Source organism: Coregonus clupeaformis, chromosome 24 (genome assembly GCF_020615455.1).
Source record: "Coregonus clupeaformis isolate EN_2021a chromosome 24, ASM2061545v1, whole genome shotgun sequence".
Lineage (NCBI taxonomy): Eukaryota > Metazoa > Chordata > Actinopteri > Salmoniformes > Salmonidae > Coregonus > Coregonus clupeaformis.
In genome coordinates this window covers 49895108-49918162 of record NC_059215.1, presented here as the reverse complement: position 1 = coordinate 49918162, position 23055 = coordinate 49895108, and the positions used below count along the sequence as shown (strand labels likewise).

Below are 23055 nucleotides of genomic sequence, written 5' to 3'. Positions count from 1 at the left end.
ACCTGGGCTTTGCTCCTTTCATATTTATTTTGATTGGAACCAACTCCCCAGTCCCTGCCGGTGGCAAGCATACCCATAACATGATGCTGCCACCACAACACTTGAAAATACAAAGGGATCAACATTGCATTCACTCTACATGACTGGCCTGTATGACAAAGTGAAAAGAAGGAAGTGTGTGTTATAAAATCCACTCCAAATCATTCATTCTGTTTGCAACAAGGCTGTTAAGTAATACTGCAAGACAACATGGCAAAGAAATTCAATTTTTGGCCTAAATTAAAAACTACAGCTTTGGGTCAAATCCAATGCAACACAAAACCGAGTGAAACCCTCTGTATTTAAGTAATGTATAAGATCTCCTATGCCTGTGTTTACCACAGACCTTATTTTCAGCGTTTATCCCCCCAAGAATAGCATTCATTTCCCCATAGGCTTTGGCCAATGAACCATGGCGGAGTTAGTGCCTACAAAAAGACGCCATTACTATTTCTCTCTATTACATGCCAAAGACACAGCCTACACCTCTCCTCTTTCCATGAGGTGTTGAGGGTTCCTGTTTTCATGACAGACTGACCAGGTGAAAGCTATGATCCCTTATTGATGTCACTTGTTAAGTCCACTTCAATCAGTGTAGATGAAGGGGAGGAGACAACAGGTTAAATAAGGGTTTTTAAGCCTCGAGTTGAATTGTGTATGTGTGCCAGGCGCACCAGTTTGTGTCAAGAACTGCAACGCTGCTGGGGTTTTCACGCTCAACAGTTTCCCGTGTGTATCAAGAATGGTCCACCACCCAAAGGACATCCAGCCAACTTGACATAACTGTGGCAAGCATTGGAGTCAACATGGGCCAGCAGCCCTGTGGAACCCTTTCGACACCTTGTAGAGTTTATGCCCTGACAAATTGAGGCTGTTCTGAGGGCAAAGGGGGGAGGGTGCAACTCAATATTAGGACAGTGTTCTTAATGTTTGCGATATGTTCTAGAAAATGCAATGCATGCTTTGTGTGAAGTTTCTAGAAAGACTTTGTGTGGTGATTCATTATAGGCTTTGAGTGTCTTGACTATAACTGCCTCTGGTTTATCTATTCTTTGTAGTCAGAAGGAATGCAGCATATCTGGAAATGTCTTGAGCTGCTAACATCAATATTTACATAGTGTTTGTGACCTGGACAGATATGGATGTCTGAATGCAGACAGCAGGGCTACTCCTGGAGCGCCAAAGCACTTCTGGCTTTTGTTTCCCCTCTGACAGTTACTTGTACTCAGTTAATTAGCTAATTGGTGTCCCAGGTCTACAGTAAATCAGTCCCTAATTATATATCGCAAGATATAAAGCCGGCAGAAGTGTAACTGGGTCAGATTTGAGTTGCCCCGGCACGGCAGGCACACAGTTTAGTACAAATGTCAGTGCCTCTTGGGCCTGCCCAGAACGACAATGTACCTCAAAGAATCCTATAACACCCATTTTGAATATCTTAGAATGTTATGTTATGAATGATGTACAGTATTTTAGTAAATCCTGTTTATAGGAAGGATTGAGATTGTTGTGGTTTACCCAACAGCCAAGCCAACCCGCACTATGCCATCACACATGGCAGACATCCTTCTGTAGGCCCTATGTAGCTCAGCTGGTAGAGCACGGCGCTTGTAACGCCAAGGTAGTGGGTTCGATCCCCGGGACCACCCATACACAAAAAAAATGTATGCACGCATGACTGTAAGTCGCTTTGGATAAAAGCGTCTGCTAAATGGCATATTATTATATTATTATGTTATGTAATGCCTATCTGCTGTGCTGCTAGCTATATTTAAAACAGCAGGAGAGCGGTGAAGTTAACTGAAGTATGACATTATGGACGGTGGAAATGCCATGTCCATCAAGGTATTATTATAGATTATGGCAGTTTCTGCTAAAGAACACAGCCTAGTCTCAGCACCCAAAACCAAACGTTATCACGAGACTTCACATTAGCCTAGATAGGCAAAACGTTTTTGTATTTTTCGAACAATGGATTTCCACACTGCGGCCATCCTGTGTATGTGAATAACTTGCGTTTATTTCTAGAGCAGTAAGCCAGTTAGCTGGCTGTTACACTGATTTGAGACGTCTTGAATGGAAAAGGGCAACAGTCCTGTATCAAATGTCAGTGTAAATGCCATGCAAGTCACTCATCTCTGGAAAAAAGTTTACGTCATCCTTGGGAAAACGTCTATTTTTATGAAAGAGGTGGTAGAATGTAATACTGCATTTAGCGTGCGAGACATGTTAAAATTGAAGGCGATAGTCTGTGATATTTTGTTATTGTTGTCATACTGTAGTTGGTGCATTACTCAGTCTAGTATGACCTCCAGGCAGCCAGCCGACAGCGTCTCAGCAGCAGCCCCAGCCAGAGGCCTCTGTTCTAAATACAGTGCCTTCAGAGAGTACTCATACCCCTTGGACTTATTCCACGTTTTGTTGTTACAGCCTGAATTCAGAATGGATTAAATTGATTTTTTTTCTCACCCATCTACACACACAATACCCCATAATGACAAAGTGAAAGCATGTTTTTAGAAATTGTAGCTAATGTATTCAATTTAAATACAGAAATATCACATTTGCACAAGTATTCCCACCCCTGAGTCAATACTTTGTAGAAGCACATTTGGTGGTAATTACAGCTTTGAGTGGTCTTGTGTATGTCTGTATCAGCTTTGCACATCTGGATTTGGGGATTTTTTTTGCCATTCTTCCATGAAGATTTTCTCAAGCTCTGTTAAGTTAGATGGGAAGCAGCGGTGAACAGCAATCTTCAAGTCTTTCCACAAATGTTCAATGGCATTCAAGTCTGGGCTTTGGCTGGGCCACTCAAGGACTTTCACATTCTTGTTCTGAAGCCATTCCAGCGTTGCATTGGCTGTATGCTTTGAGTCGTCCTGTAGGAACGTAAATCTTCGCCCCCAGTCTAAGGTCGTTTGCACTCTGAAGCAGGTTCTCAAGGATTTGGCTCCATTCATTGTTCCCTCTCCTTACCAGTCTCCCAGTCCCTGCTGCTGGAAAGCATCCCCATAGCATGATGCTGCCACCACCATGCTTCACAGTAGGGATGGTGTTCGATGGGTGATGAGCTGTGCCTGCTTTTCTGCAGACATAGCGCTTTGCATTCAGGTCAAAGAGTTCCATTTATTTCTCATTAGACCACAGAATCTTTTGCCATATGCTCGAAGTCTTTCACATGCCTTTTTGCAAACTCCAGGCGTGCTGTCATGTGCCTTTTTCCTCAGGAGTGGCTTCTGTCAGGTCACTCTCCCATAAAGCCCAGATTGGTGAAGTGCTGTAGAGACTGTTGTCCTTCTGGCAGGTTCTCCCATCTCAGCCAAGGAACTCTGTAGTTCTGTCAGCGTGGTCATTGGGTTCTTGGTTACCTCCCTGACCAAGGTCCTTCTTGCCCGGTTGCTCAGTGTTGGTCGGACGGCCAGCTCTAGGCAGAGTCTGGGTCGTTCCATATGTTTTATATTTCCCAATGATGGAGACCACTGTGCTCTTGGGAACTTTCAGCACTACAGAAATAGTTTTCTACCATTTCCCAGATATATGCCTCATCACAATTTTATATCTCTGAGATCTCTGAGAGGTGTGTTTTCTTTCTAAATCACGTCCAAACAATTTGAATTGGCCACAGGTGGACTCCAATCAAGTAGTAGTGACATCTCAAGAATGATCAAAGGAAATTGGATGCACCGGAGCTCAATTTGGAGTGTCGTAGCAAAGAGGTGTGAATACTTATGTAAATTCGATTTCTGTATTTCATTTTCAATACGTTTTGCAAAAATGACTAAACATGTTTTCAATTTGTCATTATGGACTATTGTGTGTAGGTGGGTGAAAAAAATTATATTTAATCAATTTTGAATTCAGGCTGTAACACAACAAAATGTGGAATAAGTCAAGGTGTATGAATACTTTCTGAAGGCACTGTATGTTCTGTTATCGTTGTTATACTTCCAGAACATTCATGTGTCTTCCAGGCACCCAGCTGCTCAGCAGCAGTCCCAAGCAGAGGCCTCTCCCCAGGAGCCAGAGGAGCCGGAGGAGATCCTAGGCTCTGATGACGAGGAGCAGGAGGACCCCAATGACTACTGCAAAGGTGAGTGGTCCTCGTATACTCACAATGTACTGGACGTCTTCACGGAACTACCCGAGATCCGACGTGGAAAATATGTGAAATACCGACAGTATCCAAAATGTATATTTTGAAGAGTTTAGTTCCTAAACAACAAATGCAAATTTCACTCATTTACATTTTATTCTCTTAAGTTATTGTCAGGGGGTCGGTCCCCTTTCATCAAACCGAATGTGTCAAAATATCATTTTGTGACAACTGCATGTTCTCTTTATGAAAACTCGCCATTGACGTGGGATATTGGAGCCTACTTGTTGTGAGAGAGGAGGAAGACTCCGGGGGGGAGAATGATAGCCTAGGCTATAAGAAAGTGAGTTTCTGAAACACTGAGTCGTTATTTGCTAATGTGAAAAAACTGAATGAAAGGGAGTACAGGGAATGGGAGAGGCTACAGGGAATGGGAGAGGCTACAGGGAATGGGAGAGGCTACAGGGAATGGGAGAGGCTACAGGGAATGGGAGAGGCTACAGGGAATGGGAGAGGCTACAGGGAATGGGAGAGGCTACAGGGAATGGGAGAGGCTACAGGGAATGGGAGAGGCTACAGGGAATGGGAGAGGCTACAGGGAATGGGAGAGGCTACAGGGAATGGGAGAGGCTACAGGGAATGGGAGAGGCTACAGGGAATGGGAGAGGCTACAGGGAATGGGAGAGGCTACAGGGAATGGGAGAGGCTACAGGGAATGGGAGAGGCTACAGGGAATGGGAGAGGCTACAGGGAATGGGAGAGGCTACAGGGAATGAGAGAGGCTACAGGGAATGAGAGAGGCTACAGGGAATGAGAGAGGCTACAGGGAATGAGAGAGGCTACAGGGAATGGGAGAGGCTACAGGGGAATGGTAGAGGCTACAGGGGAATGGGAGAGGCTACAGGCAATGGGAGAGGCTACAGGGAGGGAAAACCAACGTCTGTATGGTCTCATGCACGTTGTGGATACGGAGGAGGCTCTTGGCCCATATTTTCAAGACCTGAGTTATTTAATGCATTTGTTTAATTTATTCAATTTATTGGTTTAAATATCTTAATTTATTAATTTAGGCTTAGCCTATTTAATAGTCCTATGGGCTACTTTGCTATTGTATTTGGGCTATTTTCTAAGTTTTCTAATGTTGAGTGACTCGAGTCAGTGTGATATTTGTCAGCATAAATTCTGTTCGGGGGCGGCAGGTAGCTTAGTGGGTAAGAGCGTTGTGCCAGTAACCGAAAGGTCGCTGGTTCTAATCCCCGAGCCGACTAGGTGAAAAATCTGTCGATGTGCCCTTAAGCAAGGCACTTAACCCTAATTGCTCCTGTAAGTCGCTCTGGATAAGAGCGTCTGCTAAATGACTAAAATGTAAATTTTGAAGAAAAAAAATCGGATCTCAATTTCGGCATCTGAGAAGACCTCTACAATGTACACACTTGCCACTTTTGTTCAAAGTTCACAAAATAAACACAGCTGTAGAAGAGTCTCCTCACTTTGATCAATGGCAATTTCAGTCAATTTCAGACTTAAGTAAACCCACACAGGATGTTATTATACTGAACAAAAATATAAACGCAACATGTAAAGTGTTGGTTTCATGTTTCATGAGCTGAAATAAAAGATCCCAGAAATTTTCCATACGAACAAAAAGCTTAATTTTCTCACATGTTGTGCAGGCATTTCTTTACATCCCTGTTAGTGAGCGTTTCTCCTTTGCCAAGATAATCCATCCACCTGATAGGTGTGGCATATCAAGAAGCTGATTAAACAGAATGATCATTACACAGGTGCACCTTCTGTTGGGGACAATAAAAGGCCACTCTAAAATGTGCAGTTTCGTCACACAACACAATGCCACAGATGTCTCAAGGTTTGAGGGAGCATCCAATTGGCATACTGACTGCAGGAATGTCCACCAGAGCTGTTGCCAGATAATTAAATGTTAATTTCTCTACCATAAGCCGCCTCCAACGTAGTTTTAGAGAATTTGGCAGTACATCCAACCGGCCTCACAACCGCAGACAACGTGTAACCACACCAGCGGAGGACCTCCACATCCAGCTTCTTCACCTGCGGGAACGTCTGAGACCAGCCAAGCGGACAGCTGATGAAACTGAGGAGTATTCTGGTCTGGCTCCCCAGTGGGTGGGCCTATGCCCTCCCAGGCCCATCCATGGATGCACCCCTGCCCAGTCATGTGAAATCCATAGATTAGGGCCTAATTAATTTATTTCAATTGACTGATTTCCTTAAATATACTGTAACTCAGTCAAATTGTTGAAATCGTTCAGTATACATAAAAAAAAATATTATTAGTCCTAATAACAAATAATGAATGTTGAACTTGTTTTTCTTCTGTCACCAATCTCCCTCTCATGTGTGTCTAGGTGGCTATCACCATGTAAAGATAGGAGACCTGTTCAACGGGAGGTACCATGTGATCAGGAAGCTGGGCTGGGGACACTTCTCCACTGTGTGGCTGGCCTGGGACATCCAGTAAGAACATCTTATCATACGTTTCTCTGTCCATTACACACGTAAAGGTGGATGTTTTTCTCTGAGCACATCTGAAATGGCATCGTATTGGCTCAGGCCGTAAGTATTGCACTATTTAAGGAATAGGGTGCCATTTGGGACAAAGAGACTGTCTTCTGTGTCAGCTTGACTGATTGACAGTCTGTTTTTTTAGGGTGAAGAGGTTTGTGGCTATGAAGGTGGTGAAGAGTGCAGAGCACTACACAGAGACAGCTGTGGATGAGATCAAACTGCTGAGATCTGTGAGTACTAACTTAAGTCAGCTATACCCAACATGACATCAGCCTGATCTTTTCATCTGTAAAATGCCTCCTTTGCTCTCCTTTTCTTTTCATTTCGGACACATTTGTTCTGATACGTTTGGTTTTCCTGGCTTTGCTTCGTAGGTGAGAAACACAGACCCTGATGACCCCAAGAGGGAAATGGTGGTCCAGCTACTAGATGACTTCAAGATCTCCGGCATCAACGGGACTCATGTGTGCATGGTGTTTGAGGTGCTGGGGCACCACCTACTGAAGTGGATCATCAAGTCCAACTACCAGGGCCTTCCTCTGCCCTGCGTCAAGAGCATCATACGACAGGTAACTATTACCAAGAGCATCATACGACGGTTAACTAGTACCAAGAGCATCATACGACAGGTAACTAGTACCAAGAGCATCATACGACAGGTAACTAGTACCAAGAGCATCATATGACAGGTAACTAGTACCAAGAGCATCATGTGACGGTTAACTAGTACCAAGAGCATCATACGACAGGTAACTAGTACCAAGAGCATCATGTGACGGTTAACTAGTACCAAGAGCATCATATGACAGGTAACTAGTACCAAGAGCATCATGTGACGGTTAACTATTACCAAGAGCATCATACATTTACATTACATTTACATTTTAGTCATTTAGCAGACGCTCTTATCCAGAGCGACTTACAGGAGCAATTAGGGTTAAGTGCCTTGCTCAAGGGCACATCGACAGATTTTCACCTAGTCGGCTTGGGGATTAGAACCTGCGACCTTTCGGTTACTGGCACAACGGTCTTAACCACTAAGCTACCTGCCGCCCACATGTAAAGACATGTAAACATACGACAGGTAACTAGTACCAAGAGCATCATATGACGGTTAACTAGTACCAAGAGCATCATGTGACAAGTAACTAGTACCAAGATACATATACTCATACCTTGGCTAGCCTAATCTCAGAATCCAGAACCAAATATTGCGTGTGCTAGCTACTCAATTTGACATTTATCTAAACAATGTGTCATGAGAGACATGGGGCTGGCATCTGTTTCTCCCATACGTGTTTGTGCTTGTTTTGAAGGTTTTACTTGCAGTATCTGTGACATGTGGTTGTTTTACCTACCTTCATTGAATGCACTGAATGTAAGTCACTCTGGATAAGAGCGTCTGCTAAATGACTAAAATGTAATGGAACGTTATCCAGGTCCTCCAGGGGCTGGACTACCTTCACACCAAGTGTAAGATCATCCACACGGACATCAAGCCAGAGAACATCCTGTTGACGGTGAATGAGCCGTACGTGAGGAGGCTGGCCGCGGAGGCTACAGAGTGGCAGAAAGCAGGGGCTCCCCCCCCCTCAGGGTCAGCGGGTAGGGGCCATACACACACCGTACAGACCGACTACTGTGATGCAGTGCCCTAGTTCCAGTTTATTGGGAGGCTCTGCATTTTCTGGGTTTGGGCACAAGATTATTATTGTTTTGTATTCTTACTTGGTTCTGTTGTCTTTTCAGTCAGCACAGCGCCCGCTCCAAAAGCAGTAAGTTGCCTCTTTTCATTCGTTGCCTCTGCTTGAGATTTGTTTGTTGGTGTTGTTACTAAACCCTGTTGGTGTTGTTACTAAACCCTGGTGGTGGTGTTACTAAACCCTGGTGGTGGTGTTACTAAACCCTGGTGGTGGTGTTACTAAACCCTGGTGGTGGTGTTACTAAGCCCTGGTGGTGGTGTTACTAAACCCTGGTGGTGGTGTTACTAAACCCTGGTGGTGGTGTTACTAAACCCTGGTGGTGGTGTTACTAAACCCTGGTGGTGGTGTTACTAAACCCTGGTGGTGGTGTTACTAAACCCTGGTGGTGGTGTTACTAAACCCTGGTGGTGGTGTTACTAAACCCTGGTGGTGGTGGTGTTGTTGTTACTAAACCCTGGTGGTGGTGTTACTAAACCCTGGTGGTGGTGTTAAACCCTGGTGTTACTAAACCCTGTTGTTGTTACTAAACCCTGTTGTTACTAAACCCTGTTGTTGTTGTTACTAAACCCTGTTGTTACTAAACCCTGTTGGTGTTGTTACTAAACCCTGTTGTTACTAAACCCTGTTGTTACTAAACCCTGTTGTTACTAAACCCTGTTGTTGTTGTTACTAAACCCTGTTGTTGTTACTAAACCCTGTTGTTACTAAACCCTGTTGTTGTTGTTACTAAACCCTGTTGTTACTAAACCCTGTTGGTGTTGTTACTAAACCCTGTTGTGAGTCCTGTCTGTCTGTCTCACTGTTCCTTTTCCTCTTCCTCCTGTTCTCCAGATGGCCAAAATGTCCAAGAACAAGAAGAAGAAGTTAAAGAAGAAGCAGAAGCGTCAGGCGGAGCTGTTGGAGAAATGCATTCTGGATCTGGAGGAGATGGAGAAGGCTCCGGGGAGGGAGGAGGAGGATGAAGAGGAGGACCCAGAGTCTCCAGTCTCTTCCAAACAGGAGCGGACATATTGTGCTCCTCTCAGACAGGTTTCCTTACAGGAGGTAGCCATCCAAGACTCAACCAGTGAGTGTCTGGAATTCAATTCAGTACAATTTTGTCCCTCAAGGGGATGTTGGTTAGATTAGTATTTTTCAATCATGGGCCTGGAGATCCACACTGGGTTGTACAGGCTTTTTGCTCAGCCCAGCACTGATGCACCTGACTCAACTGATCTACTAATTATCAAGCCCTTGATTAGTTGAATCAGCTGGGCTGGGACAAAAACCTGCACACCCAGTGGGTCTCCAAGACCAGGATGAAGAACAACACAGAATTAGACTAATTAGAAGGGAACTACTAGTCCAGCCTGACATGTTATTTTCTTGTTTACCCAGCGTGCATTGCGGGTGTGGATGTGACGCGGTTAGGACCACAAGGCATAATAACTGCGGGAAAGATGTACTGTAACGGCCTTCATCCTGAGGAAGAGGATAAAACAAAGGAGAGGGAGGAAGACCAACACAACGGTAACACAGACCCAGCAGAGGATCACGGTCTTCTTCAGGAGTCAAACCCACAGGAGTCAAACCCACAGGAGTCAAACCCACAGGAGTCAAACCCACAGGAGTCAAAAAAGGAGTCAAATGGTCAGGAGTCTCCACCTCCTCAACCCGTGTGTAACGGCCTGGTGTCCCCAGAAACAGAGGAGCCTGAGACCCCAGAGAGTGAGGAGTGGAGTGGAGCTCTGACCAGGAAGATAGCTGAGACTGAAACAACAAGCTTTAGAGTCCGGGAGGAGGAGCAGCTGTCACCGGAGGAGGAGGAGCATCATCAGGAGAAGAATCAGGACAGGAGTCAGGAGGAAGTCACAGAGGAGGTGCAGGACAGGAGTTGGGGGGAGGAGGAGGCCACAGAGCTGCTGGATGATGTCCGTCAGTATGGAGAAGAACAGGAGAGTCTGAAGGATGGTGAGTAGACCACCATGATGTTGAGAACATTACGCTGATATGCAGGGAGGAGCACGTGTGTGCCTAAACTGAAAAATGTAGGGGCATAATGAAAAATATTTGAGTAAACATTTTCTTTGTAGTAATGGTGCAAGCACGACGTTCATGAATCTGCTCTGTGTATTTTCCATGGCACTCAAGGGCTGCTGTACAGTGAACTAATCATTGCAACAATGATCATCTGGGTGATCATTTTTCTAGGCCCACTGGTGCTCCTAAATACAAATTCCAGGTCGCACAGCAAAATATTTAGACGCATATGCAAGTAAAATGGTTGCACTTTAGAGCCCTGCTATGTGGTGGAGCTCTATACATGGCTATGTGTTTATCTCTAGCGATACAACCAGGAGGTTAGTAGGGCTTTTCATTATGATTCAACAAAGTCATCTCCTCATCTGAGTTTAAGTACAGTAGTTTGTTGTGTTCCTCCTTTATTTGACTGTCAGGTCAGTGTTGAAATGGCTGCTTGTCCTCTCTCTCTCCCCCTTCCCCTCTCTCTACCTCCCCCTTCCTCCCTCTCCCTTCCCCTCTCTCTACCTCTCACTTCCCTTCCCCTCTCTCTACCTCTCACTTCCCTTCCCCTCTCTCTACCTCTCACTTCCCTTCCCCTCTCTCTACCTCTCACTTCACTTCCCTTCCCCTCTCTCTACCTCTCACTTCCCCTCTCTCTACCTCTCACTTCCCCTCTCTCTACCTCTCCCTTCCCTTCCCCTCTCTCTACCTCTCACTTCCCTTCCCCTCTCTCTACCTCTCACTTCCCTTCCCCTCTCTCTACCTCTCACTTCACTTCCCTTCCCCTCTCTCTACCTCTCACTTCCCTTCCCCTCTCTCTACCTCTCACTTCACTTCCCCTCTCTCTACCTCTCACTTCCCCTCTCTCTACCTCTCACTTCCCATCTCTCTACCTCTCACTTCCCCTCTCTCTACCTCTCACTTCCCCTCTCTCTACCTCTCCCTCTCCCTCCCCCCTTCCCCTCTCTCCCTTCCCCTCTCAATTTCAATTTAAGGGCTTTATTGGCATGGGAAACGTATGTTAATATTGCCAAAGCAAGTGAAGTAGATAGTAAACAAAAGTGAAATAAACAATAAATATTAACAGTAAACATTACACTCAGAAGTTTCAAAAGAATAAAGACATTTCAAATGTCATATTATGTATATACAGTGGGGAAAAAAAGTATTTAGTCAGCCACCAAATGTGCAAGTTCTCCCACTTAAAAAGATGAGAGAGGCCTGTAATTTTCATCAAAGATACACGTCAACTATGACAGACAAAATGAGAAAAAAAAATCCAGAAAATCACATTGTAGGATTTTTAATGAATTTATTTGCAAATTATGGTGGAAAATAAGTATTTGGTCAATAACAAAAGTTTCTCAATACTTTGTTATATACCATTTGTTGGCAATGACACAGGTCAAACGTTTTCTGTAAGTCTTCACAAGGTTTTCACACACTGTTGCTGGTATTTCGGCCCATTCCTCCATGCAGATCTCCTCTAGAGCAGTGATGTTTTGGGGCTGTCGCTGGGCAACACGGACTTTCAACTCCCTCCAAAGATTTTCTATGGGGTTGAGATCTGGAGACTGGCTAGGCCACTCCAGGACCTTGAAATGCTTCTTACGAAGCCACTCCTTCGTTGCCCGGGCGGTGTGTTTGGGATCATTGTCATGCTGAAAGACCCAGCCACGTTTCATCTTCAATGCCCTTGCTGATGGAAGGAGGTTTTCACTCAAAATCTCACGATACATGGCCCCATTCATTATTTCCTTTACACGGATCAGTCGTCCTGGTCCCTTTGCAGAAAAACAGCCCCAAAGCATTATGTTTCCACCCCCATGCTTCACAGTAGGTATGGTGTTCTTTGGATGCAACTCATCATTCTTTGTCCTCCAAACACGACGAGTTGAGTTATGACCAAAAAGTTCTATTTTGGTTTCATCTGACCATATGACATTCTCCCAATCCTCTTCTGGATCATCCAAATGCACTCTAGCAAACTTCAGACGGGCCTGGACATGTACTGGCTTAAGCAGGGGGACACGTCTGGCACTGCAGGATTTGAGTCCTTGGCGGCGTAGTGTGTTACTGATGGTAGGCTTTGTTACTTTGGTCCCAGCTCTCTGCAGGTTATTCACTAGGTCCCCCCCGTGTGGTTCTGGGATTTTTGCTCACCGTTCTTGTGATCATTTTGACCCCACGGGGTGAGATCTTGCGTGGAGCCCCAGATCGAGGAAGATTATCAGTGGTCTTGTATGTCTTCCATTTCCTAATAATTGCTCCCACAGTTGATTTCTTCAAACCAAGCTGCTTACCTATTGCAGATTCAGTCTTCCCAGCCTGGTGCAGGTCTACAATTTTGTTTCTGGTGTCCTTTGACAGCTCTTTGGTCTTGGCCATAGTGGAGTTTGGAGTGTGACTGTTTGAGGTTGTGGACAGGTGTCTTTTATACTGATAACAAGTTCAAACAGGTGCCATTAATACAGGTAACGAGTGGAGGACAGAGGGGCCTCTTAAAGAAGAAGTTACAGGTCTGTGAGAGCCAGAAATCATGCTTGTTTGTAGGTGACCAAATACTTATTTTCCACCATAATTTGCAAATAAATTCATAAAAAATCCTACAATGTGATTTTCTGGATTTTTTTTTCTCAATTTGTCTGTCAGAGTTGACGTGTACCTAAGATGAAAATTACAGGCCTCTCTCATCTTTTTAAGTGGGAGAACTTGCACAATTGGTGGCTGACTAAATACTTTTTTCCCCCACTGTATACAGTGTTGTAACAATGTGTAAATAGTTAAAGTACAAATGGGAAAGAAAATAAATAAACATAAATATGGGTTGTATTTACAATTGTGTTTGTTCTTCACTGGTTGCCCTTTTCTTGTGGCAACAGGTCACAAATCTTGCAGTTGTGATGGCACACTGTGGTTTTTCACCCAGTAGATAAGGGAGTTTATCAAAATTGGGTTTGTTTTCGAATTCTTTGTGGATCGCTGTAATCTGAGGGAAATATGTGTCTATATGGTCATACATTTGGCAGGAGGTTAGGAAGTGCAGCTCAGTTTCCACCTCATTTTGTGGGCAGTGTGCACATAGCCTGTCTTCTCTTGAGAGCCAGGTCTGCCTACGGCGGTCTTTCTCAATAGCAAGGCTATGCTCACTGAGTCTGTACATAGTCAAAGCTTTCCTTAAGTTTGGGTCAGTCACAGTGGTCAGGTATTCTGCCACTGTGTACTCTCTGTTTAGGGCCAAATAGCATTCTAGTTTGCTCTGTTTTTTTGTTTGCTCTTTCCAATGTGTCAAGTAATTCTCTTTTTGTTTTCTCATGATTTGGTTGGGTCTAGTTGTGTTGTTGTTGTTGTCCTGGGGCTGTGTGGGGTCTGTTTGTGTTTGTGAACAGAGCCCCAGGACAAGCTTACTTAGGGACTCTTCTCCAAGTTCATCTCTCTGTAGGTGATGGCTTTGTTATGGAAGGTTTGGGAATCGCTTCCTTTTAAGTGGTTATAGAATTTAACGGCTCTTTTCTGGATTTTGATAATTAGCGGGTATTGGCCTAATTCTGCTCTGCATGCATTATTTGGTGTTTTACGTTGTACACGGAGGATGTTTTTGCAGAATTCTGCATGCAGTCTCAATTTGGTGTTTGTCCCATTTTGTGAATTCTTGGTTGGTGAGCGGACCCCAGACCTCAGAACCATAAAGGGCAATGGTTTCTATAACTGATTCAAGTATTTTTAGCCAGATCCTAATTGGTATGTCAAATTTTATGTTCCTTTTGATGGCATAGAAGGCCCTTCTTGCCTTGTCTCTCAGATCGTTCACAGCTTTGTGGAAGTTACCTGTGGCGCTGATGTTTAGGCAGAGGTATGTATAGTTTTTTGTGTGCTCTAGGGCAACGGTGTCTAGATGGAATTTGTATTTGTGGTCCTGGCAACTGGACCTTTTTTGGAACACCATTATTTTTGTCTTACTGAGATTTACTGTCAGGGCCCAGGTCTGACAGAATCTGTGCAGAAGATCTAGGTGCTGCTGTAGGCCCTCCTTGGTTGGTGACAGAAGTACCAGATCATCAGCAAACAAGACATTTAACTTCAGATTCTAGTAGGGTGAGGCCGGGTGCTGCAGACTGTTCTAGTGCCCTCGCCAATTCGTTGATATATATGTTGAAGAGGGTGGGGCTTAAACTGCATCCCTGTCTCACCCCACGTTCCCTGTGGAAAGAAATGTGTGTGTTTTTTGCCAATTTTAACCGCACACTTGTTGTTTGTGTACATGGATTTTATAATGTTGCATGTTTTTCTCCCCTCTCTTCCTCTCCCTTCCCCCCCCTCCCCCTCTCTCTCTTCCTCTCCCTTCCCCCCCCTCCCCCTCTCTCTCGGGATGCAGCCAAACTGGCAGCGGGAAACCTCCTGGTCAACCCCCTGGAGCCACTTAACGCAGACAGACTGAAGGTTAAGATAGCAGACCTGGGGAACGCCTGCTGGGTGGTGAGTATCTGTGCAGATGACCCAAGGAACCGAAGGGATTTCATGCTTAAGTCTAACAGGCGTTGATGTTGCCTGCCTGATTGGTTGAGCGTGCCTGGTGCAATGGAAAATGGCAAACCTCCAGATAGTCTCACTGAAATGCTCACTCTTAGACCCTTTTTTAAAAGTATTTGAAAACTGCTACTATTTGAACTCCAGTCTGGGCAATATTCCCGTTGACCTCCTGTCTCTGTCTATTTGAACTGATCTGAGTAGACACAGTAGTTGTTAGTAGTCCCATTGACCTGTGTGTCTCCTCCGCAGCACAAGCACTTTACAGAAGACATCCAGACGAGACAGTACCGTTCTCTAGAGGTGCTCATAGGGTCTGGCTACAATACACCAGCCGACATATGGAGCACAGCCTGCATGGTAAGCCTGGACAACAGCACTTACACACTCTACATGCATAACACACTGAACAAAAATATAAACGCAACATGTAAAGTGTTGGTCCCATGTTTCATGAGCTGAAGTAAAAGATCCCAGAAATGCTCCATACGAACAAAAAGCATATTTATTATTTATTTTTGTGCACAAATTTGTTTACATCCCAGTTAGTGAGCATTTCTCATTTGCCAAGATAATCCATCCACCTGACAGGTGTGGCATATCAAGAATCTGATTTAAACAGCATGATCATTACACAGGTGCACCTTGTGCTGGGGACAATAAAAGGCCACTTTAAAATGTGCAGTTTGTCACACGACACAATGCCACAGATGTTGTGAGGGAGCGTGCAATTGGCATGCTGACTGCAGCAATGTCCACCAGAGCTGTTGCCAGAAAATGGAATGTTAATTTCTCTACCATAAGCCGCCTCCAACGCCGTTTTAGAGAATTTGGCAGTACGTCCAACCGGCCTCACAACCGCAGACCACGTGTAACCACTCCAGCCCAGGACCTCCACATCCGGCTTCTTCACCTGTGGGATCGTTTGAAGGAGTATTTATTTCTGTAATAAAGCCCTTTTGTGTGGAAAAACTCATTCTGATTGGCTGGGCCAAGCGCTCAAGTGGGTGGGCCTATGCCCTCCCAGGTCCACCCATGGCAGTGCCCCGGCCCAGTCATGTGAAAACCATAGATTAGGGCCTAATGAATTTATTTCAATTGACTGATTTCCCTATATGAACTAACTCAATAAAATCTTTGAAATTGTTGCATGTTGCGTTTATATTTTTGTTCTATATATATATATATAATATACGTGTGTGTGTGTGTGAGAAGAAGAGGTTCATTTTGTCGTTTCTGTAAATTAGGTGGTCTTGGATGTATCACAAAGTTAAGAAGGACTAGAATTCCCTTTTACTAACCAAGTGAATTTCCCAATTTGGGATAATAAAGGATATTTGACTTGAATTAAGGGAAGAGGAATGTCTGGACAGAAAGGAGGTAATATTTAGAACGGCTGACTGTCTTTCTCCCTACAGTACAGTGTCTGTTTCCTGTGATTTAGTCCGCCTGTTTGTGTTGCTATTTATGTTTATAGTTTGTTTACTTGTCTCTGTAGGCGTTTGAGCTGGCCACGGGGGACTACTTGTTTGAGCCCCATTCCGGGGAAGATTACGCCAGGGATGAAGGTAATGATACATACTCTGCTGCTTGATTTGGATCTACGTAGGCTGGTCTTTTCCTGTTTTAGTGTTGTTGCCTCTACACTGTAGCAGTCTGTTTTTAATGTTTGTTGAATATAGGGCTATATACAGTGTGGAGAACAAGTATTTGATACACTGCCGATTTTGCAGGTTTTCCTACTTACAAAGCATGTAGAGGTCTGTAATTTCTATCATAGGTACACTTCAACTGTGAGAGACGGAATCTAAAACAAAAATCCAGAAAATCACATTGTATGATTTTTAAGTAATTAATTTGCATTTTATTGCATGACATAAGTATTTGATCACCTACCAACCAGTAAGAATTCCGGCTCTCACAGACCTGTTAGTTTTTCTTTAAAAAGCCCTCCTGTTCTCTACTCATTACCTGTATTAACTGCACCTGTTTGAACTCATTACCTGTATAAAAGACACCTGTCCACACACTCAATCAAACAGACTCCAACCTCTCCACAATGGCCAAGACCAGAGAGCTGTGTAAGGACATCAGGGATAAAATTGTAGACCTGCACAAGGCTGGGATGGGCTACAGGACAATAGGCAAGCAGCTTGGTGAGAAGGCAACAACTGTTGGCGCAATTATTAGAAAATGGAAGAAGTTCAAGATGACTGTCAATCACCCTCGGTCTGGGGCTCCATGCAAGATCTCACCTCGTGGGGCATCAATGATCATGAGGAAGGTGAGGGATCAGCCCAGAACTACACGGCAGGACCTGGTCAATGACCTGAAGAGAGCTGGGACCACAGTCTCAAAGAAAACCATTAGTAACACACTACGCCATCATGGATTAAAATCCTGCAGCGTACGCAAGGTCCCCCTGCTCAAGCCAGCGCATGTCCAGGCCTGTCTGAAGTTTGCCAATGACCATCTGGATGATCCAGAGGAGGAATGGGAGAAGGTCATGTGGTCTGATGAGACAAAAATATAGCTTTTTGGTCTAAACTCCACTCGCCGTGTTTGGAGGAAGAAGAAGGATGAGTACAACCCCAAGAACACCATCCCAACCGTGAAGCATGAAGGTGGAAACATCATTCTTTGGGGATACTTTTCTGCAAAGGGGACAGGACGACTGCACCGTATTGAGGGGAGGATGAATGGGGCCATGTATCGCGAGATCTTGGCCAACAACCTCCTTCCCTCAGTAAGAGCATTGAAGATGGGTCGTGGCTGGGTCTTCCAGCATGACAACGACCCGAAACACACAGCCAGGGCAACGAAGGAGTGGCTGCGTAAGAAGCATCTCAAGGTCCTGGAGTGGCCTAGCCAGTCTCCAGACCTGAACCCAATAGAAAATCTTTGGAGGGGAGCTGAAAGTCCGTATTGCCCAGCGACAGCCCCGAAACCTGAAGGATCTGGAGAAGGTCTGTATGGAGGAGTGGGCCAAAATCCCTGCTGCAGTGTGTGCAAACCTGGTCAAGACCTACAGGAAACGTATGATCTCTGTAATTGCAAACAAAGGTTTCTGTACCAAATATTAAGTTCTGCTTTTCTGATGTATCAAATACTTATGTCATGCAATAAAATGCAAATTAATTACTTAAAAATCATACAATGTGATTTTCTGGATTTTTGTTTTAGATTCCGTCTCTCACAGTTGAAGTGTACCTATGATAAAAAATTACAGACCTCTACATGCTTTGTAAGTAGGAAAACCTGCAAAATCGGCAGTGTATCAAATACTTGTTCTCCCCACTGTATGTACATATGTTGGAAATTGCTTCAGCTGCCTAATATACAAGGAAGAGCTATTTTGGATTTGTGACCTTAACCATCGGCCTACTGTGAAAAAGCTTTACCAAAATATGAATGAGTTGTCATTTTATCTCATCACTTTTAGGTTTTAGTTGGTCCTAAATATTACTGATTAAAAACCAACAATGAAGCTTTTTGCAGTGGACGGTGTGTGTATTCAATGGTACAATACTGTGCAATGCGTTTGGTGGTACAATATTGTATGATTTGAATAGTAGTGTAGTTGACAATATAAACACCACAGTCTCTGCTACTCCAATTACAACGATATGAATGAGTTTACTAGCCATTTGGTTTCTCCAACCCTGTTCTTGGAGAGTTATCATCCTGTAGGGTTTCGCTCAAAACCTCATCTAACACACCTGATTTGAATAATTTAGCTGGGTGATGAGCTGAATAAGGCTAGCTACAACTGGGGTTGGATTGAAAACCTACAGGAGGGTAGCTCTCCAGGAACAGGGTTGGAGAGAGACTTGGTTCAGCATATGTCAGCTATCCTGGTCCTATACACTGTGCTTTAGCCAACTGTTCCATCACGGTCATGCCATATATATCCGGAGAGTTGGCAACAGCACGTCTTACGGTATGGTACCTGGCTATATGTCAATTATAGTCAATCTTAAAGGGCCAGTTTCCCAGATATTTTAAGCGTAGCCTTGGACTAAAAAGCGTGTTCAGTGCAGATCTTCCATTGAAAGTGCTTTTTAGTCCAAGGAAACCTGTTCGGTGTTTATTGGACATTGTTATAAGTAAATCTACGATCATGTGATGTTGAGTACCTGCATTCCTGTGTCTATTTCCCTATAACAAATTGGAGCCATATTTCTGAAGATGGGCCCAAATCCACATCCTTCTCTCCTCATCCCTAATTTACTCCTCACCTGTTCTCCTCCCTCCCCTCCTCCTACTCCTCCCTCATTTACTCCTCACCTGTTCTCCTCCCCCCCTCCTCCTTTGCTGCCTCTGCACGATGCTTTGCTCACATCTGCATGTGGAGTAACTTTAACCTTTTCAGTTTGTAACGGCTTGATTGTTTCAGTGGCATGTTAGGTGTTGGCTGAGTTAGATGTAGCCTAGCCCAGGGCTAACTGGCATACCTTGGCTTGTACAGCCTTGTAATGAGGAATGTCATTTCAGTTTACTATATGAAGTCTTCAGGTGCTGCGATCAGCTACAGCTATCTATCTGCTACTGCCACATGTTAACTGCTCATACCTTGAATCTAAACACTTAGTTATAGATTGGCTGTGTGTGTGTGAACTGTCTTGGTGAGTTTCTGTCTATTTCCAACAGCTAACCCCAATTAATGATTTCATTACCATTCTCCATCTTACTGGCGTGTCTTATGTGAAACAGAAACCACGTATCTTCCTCCTGGATGTGTGTTTATGTCACAAGACTTCAGTCCACTGATACAGAGGCTTTCTGCACTGAAACCTCTGTTCGAACCACTGAAGTTGTTTGGTTGGCAAAGATACTGTGGATTTCTCTGTTGGACTAGAGTAACTCTAGGGTTTTGTCATCTGTATCCATTTGTCTTAAAATTCTGCCACTTGGCTCTGTTCTGCTTCTTCACCACCCCCTCTATTTCCCTGTATCCTCCGCTTGCTCTCTCCCCCACCCTCTCTCTGCTCTCTCCCCCACCCTCTCTCTGCTCTCCCCCCACCCACCCTCTCTCTGCTCTCCCCCCACCCACCCTCTCTCTGCTCTCCCCCCACCCTCTCTCTGCTCCCTCCCCCCCACCCTCTCTCTGCTCTCTCCCCCCACCCACCCTCTCTCTGCTCTCCCCCCCACCCACCCTCTCTCTGCTCTCTCCCACCTCTCTCTGCTCTCTCCCCCACCCTCTCTCTGCTCTCTCCCCCACCCTCTCTCTGCTCTCTCCCCCCACCCTCTCTCTGCTCTCTCCCCCCACCCTCTCTCTGCTCTCTCCCCCCACCCTCTCTCTGCTCTCTCCCCCCACCCTCTCTGCTGCTCTCTCCCCCACCCACCCTCTCTCTCTCCTCTCCCCCCACCCACCCTCTCTCTGCTCTCTCCCCCCACCCTCTCTCTGCTCTCTCCCCCCTCTCCCCCACCCTCTCCCCTCTCTCCCCCACCCTCTCCCCCCTCTCCCCCCACCCTCTCCCCCCTCTCCCCCCCACCCTCTCCCCCCCTCTCCCCCTCTCTGCTTTCTCCCCCTCTCTGCTTTCTCCCCCTCTCTGCTTTCTCTCCCCCTCTCTGCCACCCTCTCCCCCCACCCTCTCTGCCCTCTCCCCCCACCCTCTCTGCCCTCTCCCCCCACCCTCTCTGCCCTCTTCCCCACCCTCTCTGCCCTCTCCCCCCACCCTCTCTGCCCTCTCCCCCACCCTCTCCCCCCACCCTCTCTCTGCCCTCTCCCCCCCACCCTCTCTCTGCCCTCTCCCCCCACCCTCTCTCTGCCCTCTCCCCCCCACCCACCCTCTCTCTGCCCTCTCCCCCCCACCCACCCTCTCTCTGCCCTCTCCCCCCACCCACCCTCTCTCTGCCCTCTCCCCCCACCCACCCTCTCTCTGCTCTCTCCCCCCACCCACCCTCTCTCTGCTCTCTCCCCCCCACCCACCCTCTGCTCTCTCCCCCCACCCACCCTCTCTCTCTCTCCCCCACCCACCCACCCTCTCTCTGCTCTCTCCCCCACCCACCCTCTGCTCTCTCCCCCCACCCACCCTCTGCTCTCTCCCCCCACCCACCCTCTCTCTGCTCTCTCCCCCCACCCACCCTCTCTGCTCTCTCCCCCCACCCTCTCTCTGCTCTCTCCCCCCCCCACCCTCTCTCTGCTCTCTCCCCCCACCCTCTCTCTGCTCTCTCCCCCCACCCTCTCTCTGCTCTCTCCCCCCACCCTCCCCCTGCTCCCTCCCCCCGCTCCCTCCCCCGCTCCCTCCCCCCTACCCTCCCCCTGCTCCCTCCCCCTACCCTCCCCTGCTCCCCTCCCCCTGCTCCCCCCTCTTATCTTCTCTCCTCTTTCCCTGTTCTATCCTGCTCTCCTCCACCCCCTCTCTCTCCGTGACCTGCCCCGGGCCTCCAGACCACCTAGCTCTGATTATTGAGCTGTTGGGAAAAGTTCCCCGCCACTATGCACTGAGTGGGAAATTCTCACAGGAATACTTCACCAGAAGAGGTATGCTACTGTGTGTCTGCGGCCTGCCCTGGGGGACGTGGGAGAGTAGGGAGGTAGTGCAGGCAAGGTCCTATGACAGCAACAAAAGTCCCACCACCCAATTGCTACATTCCAATGTCCGGTTGGTACCGACAATAGTAGGGATTGGTTGAAGCTCAATGTTCTATTCAAATCTCCCGACCATCATAGCTAACACAATATGACACCAATGTTGATGGACATAATCTAATCAACTTGATTTGAGGTAAGCAACACACTCCTCGCCTCTCGTCATGAGCCGTCCGGCCGTTACCGAGAACCACATACAGGATTTTTAACAGGGTCGTTACTTTCTTGCCCCGACCTAGCTCAATATCTAGGCGTTGGATAAGAACGAGACTACAGCGTCCATAAAGTGATCATTAGACTTGCCACCTTTCGGACTGAATACGTTTGTAGGGGCTCTCACGTGCTCGTTTCTGTACATTTAAGAACCAACTATGTGCTACCTTTTTGTAGCATTTCTGACAATGCTAACGTTTTTTTTTTTAGTCGAAGCTCAGAGTTCGAACACCGGGTCGGTTGCTCGGCAACAACACAACTGCTTGCACCAGGCTGCCAGTCATAAGAAGTGTATGCGAGCATATCTAGGCTACTGTAGATAGCGATATGGTGGTATTCAAGCTGAGATTAATCAAGAAATGCAAACTGATATTTTGATTTAACTAGCTAGCTAACATTAGCTAATGTTAGGTAGCTTGTCCAAAGTCCAGTGACTAGCCTATGTAGCTAGCTAACACCAGTCAGCTTAAAGCTAGCTAGCTAGTTAGCGAACAGGCAAATAAAGGTAGTTGGCCAATGAATGTGGTTTTGATTAGCTAGGTAGCTAGCTAATGTAGCGATCTAGCTAGCTAACGTAACGTTATACCAGTCAGATAAGAGCTAACGTTGGCTAGGTAGCTAAACAACAAGCGAGGAACGCTAGCTATGTTTTGCCAAGTAAGGCTTTTCATATAAGGCTGAATTCGTGTAAACTGCTGACCTAGACACTTGCGTGTAATCAGAGCACTAACAAATATGCACAAATAAGCTAGCGAACGTCCTTGGCTGCTATGCTAGCCAGTTACCATTGTGTGCTAGCTACAATCAATGAGCGGCATTGCTTAAGTTTACTACCGAACTAACTTTTGTGTATGGGTGGTCCTCTGTAGCTCAGCTGGTAGAGCACGGCGCTTGTAACGCTAGGGTAGTGGGTTCGATCCCCGGGACCACCCATACACAAAAATGTATGCACGCATCACTGTAAGTCGCTTTGGATAAAAGCGTCTGCTAAATGGCATATTATTTTATTATTTTAACTAGTTGAGTAGCCAACGTTACCCCAACAAGACTGTACCATAACTCCAATTTTGGTAATGTGCCATAGCTACATTCTTCCACAAAACATAGCTAGCTAAATAGGCTCAAAGCAGGTTCAAAGCCAACGGCAAACTTTGGGAACGTGTCACATAGCTAGCTAACTACCTTAGAATGTATGCAATGGGTATTGCAAAACTAGCTAGGTAGCCTACTCAATAGACCAAGCTACAGTAAGACAAGGTAGACATATTTCAGGCAGGACAAACACTGCAGTTAGCTATGCTACATTTCCTCGGCTAAGAACAACCAAGACCACAACA

At 45.9% G+C, this 23055-nt stretch overlaps 1 protein-coding gene across 3 annotated transcripts in view; it reads left to right on the top strand.

Annotated features, from left to right (window-relative positions):
- The window catches only part of LOC121537701 (SRSF protein kinase 1), a 32523-nt gene that overhangs the window by 1763 nt on the left and 7705 nt on the right, over window positions 1–23055 (top strand). The window contains exons 3-14 of one of the 3 annotated variants that reach the window (XM_041845304.2): window positions 4014–4132; window positions 6520–6628; window positions 6822–6909; window positions 7054–7248; window positions 8119–8284; window positions 8429–8454; window positions 9214–9448; window positions 9760–9929; window positions 9960–10332; window positions 14759–14859; window positions 15163–15270; window positions 16409–16478. In XM_041845304.2, coding sequence (XP_041701238.2) covers window positions 4014–4132; window positions 6520–6628; window positions 6822–6909; window positions 7054–7248; window positions 8119–8284; window positions 8429–8454; window positions 9214–9448; window positions 9760–9929; window positions 9960–10332; window positions 14759–14859; window positions 15163–15270; window positions 16409–16478 — 1760 coding nt within the window. Of the gene's footprint in view, window positions 1–4013; window positions 4133–6519; window positions 6629–6821; window positions 6910–7053; window positions 7249–8118; window positions 8285–8428; window positions 8455–9213; window positions 9449–9759; window positions 10333–14758; window positions 14860–15162; window positions 15271–16408; window positions 16479–21304; window positions 22629–23055 lie in introns of those variants that run through there. The other 2 variants (XM_041845305.2, XM_041845303.2) reach the window with 2 other exon arrangements.